The 4,614-nt window shown below is 43.5% G+C and overlaps 1 protein-coding gene across 8 annotated transcripts in view; it reads right to left on the bottom strand.

The window, feature by feature from the left end:
* Window positions 1-6: 6 nt before the first annotated feature.
* syt14a (synaptotagmin XIVa) overlaps window positions 7-4,614 on the bottom strand; it is a 28,227-nt gene continuing 23,619 nt past the window's right edge. For 3 of the 8 annotated variants that reach the window (XM_015025570.1, XM_015025569.1, XM_015025574.1), the window contains 4 exons: window positions 3,965-4,236; window positions 3,447-3,896; window positions 2,857-3,046; window positions 7-1,226 (listed from right to left, as the gene is read on the bottom strand). In XM_015025570.1, coding sequence (XP_014881056.1) covers window positions 943-1,226; window positions 2,857-3,046; window positions 3,447-3,896; window positions 3,965-4,236 — 1,196 coding nt within the window. In that variant the 3' untranslated portion in view covers window positions 7-942. The other 5 variants (XM_015025573.1, XM_015025572.1, XM_015025577.1 and 2 more) reach the window with 4 other exon arrangements.

A 4,614-nucleotide genomic window follows, 5' to 3' on the forward strand; every position in this document is an offset into this window, starting at 1 on the left:
TGTGTGTGTGTGTGTGTGTGTGTGTAACATCAGTTTATGTTCTGGTAAGTGAACATCCTCATCAGAAACTAGTATTAAAATATATACATATTTATTTGCTTTTACATATATATAAAATTATGTGTTTGTATTTTACAAAAACTTTTTCATGTTTAAAATAAATATTAATTTTCAAGACAGAACCAAACAGAACTGTAAATACTCAAAGCTGAATCTTCAATCTGTCCAATATTTCATATAATTAAAATGGACTCAAGTTCTTTCAAAAATGCTATTTTTATATTAATCTAGTCAAAAATATGACATAAGTAATAAAACTAATTATTTTATGTATATTATGAAAAAGCTGAAATGAAGCTGCAATTGTGCAGACTGACTGGGAATCCTGGAACCGGATTGACTGGAATGAAAATGTGACCAGAGAGAAACGGTTCAAGACATTCAGGCAGAAACGGAGGGAGGGATTCATGCATGAAGGAACAAACAAACACGAGGTTCACAACGAGCAAACGTCTTCATGGATGAGCTCCTGACATTCAGTCTGTCACCTTCAGCTCCAATCACATACTTCAGGTTTTATGTTTATTTTGGATTACCAATATTCTTATCAATATAAAATTAGACAAATTAAGACAAGTAAGGACAGAATGAAAAAGTTAAGATAAACTAAAGACAAATGAAGCTAAGCTAAGCTAAGGTAGGCTAACAGTTTGTATTTTATTGAAAAAGTGCTTCCTTTCTACCTCTTGGTTCTAACTAATTATTTAAATCAAATAAATATAAAAAAGCTCTGTAGGAATAATTTTGTTGAACAGAAAATATTTCATTTGTCAATCAAACTGTTATCTTTAGTCATTTCATAGATTTAATGTAAATATCTCAGGAAAGAAATGAGTCTTGGTGCAGAATAAACAAACATAAAAACACAACGCTGGTTCATCTTTAATATGTTTGAAGCTGAAGCTTTAGGTCGAAACTAATATTTGTATTTCTACTTTTACTCAGTTTAGTTCTATGTGAAAGACAAAGGGCCAATTCCCATCCAGCTGCATACAGTTTTGTGAAAATATGAAGAAAAGATTTCAGTGAAATGTCTGAACTGCATCCATGAAGGCACAGAATGGCTGAGTGGGCCGGCGCAGACTCACCTCTGATTATATAAACCTGTCCCCCTACCAAGTGTTTGAGACAACAGAACAGCCCGTCTGACAACAAGGGTTGCACAGCAGTAAGAAAAACAGTGACCAAGATGTCAAAAGCCAGTAGGGACAGAATATCAGGAGCAGGCACCACATTTCAGAGAAGGAAGGTAAGGAAAGAAAAACGGGTCAAATATCAAGAACAATGCACAAAGTTCACTAGATAATTTGGGATTTCAGAAAAATCCTTCATTTTGGCTAGAAATTCACAGATAAACCCCAAATGATATCCACTGAAGAAATCAAGATGGTGGCTAATTTGTCAAGATGGTTGTCAAGAAAATAGTGTTTTGCACTACATTTGACAACATTTAACAGATAAAACATTTCTATAGAAATTATAGTTACTGATAATCTTGTGATTTTTCAACATGGCCGTGTCACAGAAAAGACATTTTTGCATCAAAAACCACCAGTCAGATGAATGTGTTGGTGTCAAATCATAGCTACATATTTGATCCATAGAAATCTTCTTCTCTTTGATTTTGTGCTTTTTCTGGTGGACATTTTTAAAATGGCTGCCACAGTTGGAAAGGAGAACAAATGTTTGAACTAAATCAGCAGCAGTGCTGGACAAAGCTAACCAACAAGTTGGTTTAACAACCACTAACTAGCTAACCACTAAACACATAAAAAGTTAGCTGAAGCTAACTCTAAACTGCTAAGCTCATTAAAAGAATTAGCGGAAAGTAACGCTAACCATTAAGACGACTATTTCTCAGTCTCTCGTGTTCATCTCCTCCCAGATGACGACAGCTGTGAGACTCGTGTGGAGAAATAAAAATGGAACAATCAGGTATATTCATGCTTTGAGTTTTGCATATTTTGAATATCAAATATAACGCTTCATATTTACAGTGTGTTAAACCATTTAGAGACTTGTATTCCCATTATAATTTGAAATATTTCACTATTGATAAGATGAATAACCTTGTTAGCCAGTTAGACAAGGAGAACAGGATGCAGCTGCTCAGAATGTTCCAGCAGCAGAAGTAAAAGGTGAAACATCTAGAATGAAGGAGAAAACACAACTCCTTAAATGGTTAGCAGCCAAGAGTGGAGTGTGTTATGCAGGAGAGGATTTGGCAGGTATAGTTTGTGTGAATGGGAATAGTTGGAGGGGTTCATGATGTCTCGGGGTGAGAGGATGAGAGATAAAAGTATGAAGTCCTCACTCTCTCACTCAGACGAGACCTCCTCATTGCTCATTGCTGTCCATGTTTGTGGGTGATTTGTGTCTCCATTTGGCCAAATGCATTGATTTAATAAATGTCTTGTGAGTGATTTTACATTCTGGTTTGTGGCTCATTTTTGTGTCTTGTCTGAAAAATCTAAGAGCAGGTAGAGAGACGTGTATCTGAAGTGATGGTAATTTGAGTCTCTCAACACACGCTGACGGTAAAGTCCTGTTTACGCTTGGATCCACAGCTGACTGGGGTTTACTGGGATTAGCTGCGCTAATGTGTGAATTTCTGCTGGACTGAAACTCCTAGCAGCTAAGTTAGGAGGCTAATGAAGGAAACTGATGACAAGGAAAACTGCACAGCAGGAGAGAACCTGGCAGCCATCTTTTCTTAGTAGAAGCTAGTCTCACTGATGGAGGCTGTGAACCTGAACGCCGCTGCACTGTCAACAACAAGCGCTGCAGGGAACTTACTGGGTGGCTTGTTGGCAGTCAGGTTTTTGAAGTGGATGCCTTTGATGATTTCTACGGAGAGGCGGCCAGTGGTGGCGTTGTACACCAGGCCCACCAGAATCTCTGGAGCCGAGGTCTGACTGACGGACAGGAAGGACGAAGCGCTGTCACTGCACGTCAGGTCAGACAGGCTGACCTGGGACTCCCCGCCCTGAAAACACCACAGGTGGCCATCAGGAAACCCCCCCAGTCATCCACCAGGGGAAACTACATATCAATCATGATAGGATTTTATCACTGCATGACGTTCCTCCTAAGGAACTAATCCAGCCTGAAAATCTCAGGAGAAACTCAAGAATTCCTACATAGTAACCAACAAAACCCAACATGAATCAGCCTCTGAGAACAACCAAACCAGACTTTCTGGAAAAAACGGACCGGAGTGGGACTGAAGCGGACCGGAGTGGGACTGAAGTAGACCGGTTTGTGTCATTGAAACTGGAGTCTGTTGAACAAGAGATCTTGGATCAATGTAACGAACTGTATAAATACAGGTTAAGTAAAGAGCAGTCAATGAAAGCTGGGATGGGGGGTGCTGTGGTGCGTCTTACCGGGAGACTGCAGCATGGATCCAGGATGACCGGCACAGACATTTTGCCCTGGAGGTTGAGCTTGGTGAGGTAGAAGACCTTTTCTCCGAACACCTTCTCCTTCTTCATGCGTCGGATGCTGTAGAGGCGGAAGCGGACAGCGTAGTTGCCGATCATCTCCGTCTCCACGTGGCTGAAGCGGAAGGTCTCGGTGAAAACGGGGGCGGGCCCTCGCTGGACACCTGTCTTGGCCCTCTGCTTCTTGGTGGGCAGCAGCACCAGGTGCACCTGCCAGGAGAAGTTCCCTGTGTGTTTCATGGAGGGCAGGTCGGTCACCGCCATGATGGTCACCGTCAGCTGCTGCTCCTCCGAGTCGTAGTCAAACACCACATCCAGAGTGCCGTACTTGGAGAGGGCATCGGGTTCGTAGCCTTTTGGGAAGCATGCAGCCGACCCGCGGGCCGACGTGTCCTAGAAGAGCAGAGGTTCAGGTCCAGCAGGAGCATCAGTCTGTCAGCGGATCAAAGGCTGGAGTTTACCTCACGACTGAGGACGGCCGTGCTGTCGCTGGGGGCGTCCTCTTCGTAGCCTTTGTTCAGGTAGCCTTCGCTCTCCTGGCCGTCACTGCCCTCGCTCAGGCACTTCCCAAAGGACAGGTGAGGACTGCCGCTGGTCTGTGACAGGTCGCACTTGGCGTCGCCCAGGTCCGACAGTGTGCAGGACATCCTGGGAGAGCCGTTCTCGTCCTGGTAGGGAGGCGGCTGGAGCTCGTCCAGCGGCGGCGTTCTCCTCATCCTCTGGATGCAGTTGGCTGGTTGGAGAGAGTTTGGTGGCATCAACGCGTCTTCACCTCAGGTACAACCGCTTTAACTCTAAACACAAACAGATCTGACAGCACATACTCCCAGGACCTTTCACACAACTGCCCTGCACATTTTAACCAAACTATTAGAGTGGTGCACAGAATTAAACAGGAACTAGGCGCGTTTCTGTGTTTCCATCTGCTGGTTTGGAGCGAGTCGACAAGGCGACGCAGAGCGTGATGTCATCAGATGTTGACGCTACATATGGCTGTGGTAAACAAGAAGTAGAGGTTGCCAGCCATAGACACAATATAAGGATAGACGCCTCATGCACCGCTCTCGCCTATTGTCGCTGACGAGATTTAGGGCGGCCATCTTGGAGCGGT

This window comes from Poecilia latipinna, unplaced genomic scaffold (assembly GCF_001443285.1).
Source record: "Poecilia latipinna isolate Pla-1442-1.1 unplaced genomic scaffold, P_latipinna-1.0 Scaffold4189, whole genome shotgun sequence".
NCBI classification, from domain to species: Eukaryota; Metazoa; Chordata; class Actinopteri; order Cyprinodontiformes; family Poeciliidae; genus Poecilia; species Poecilia latipinna.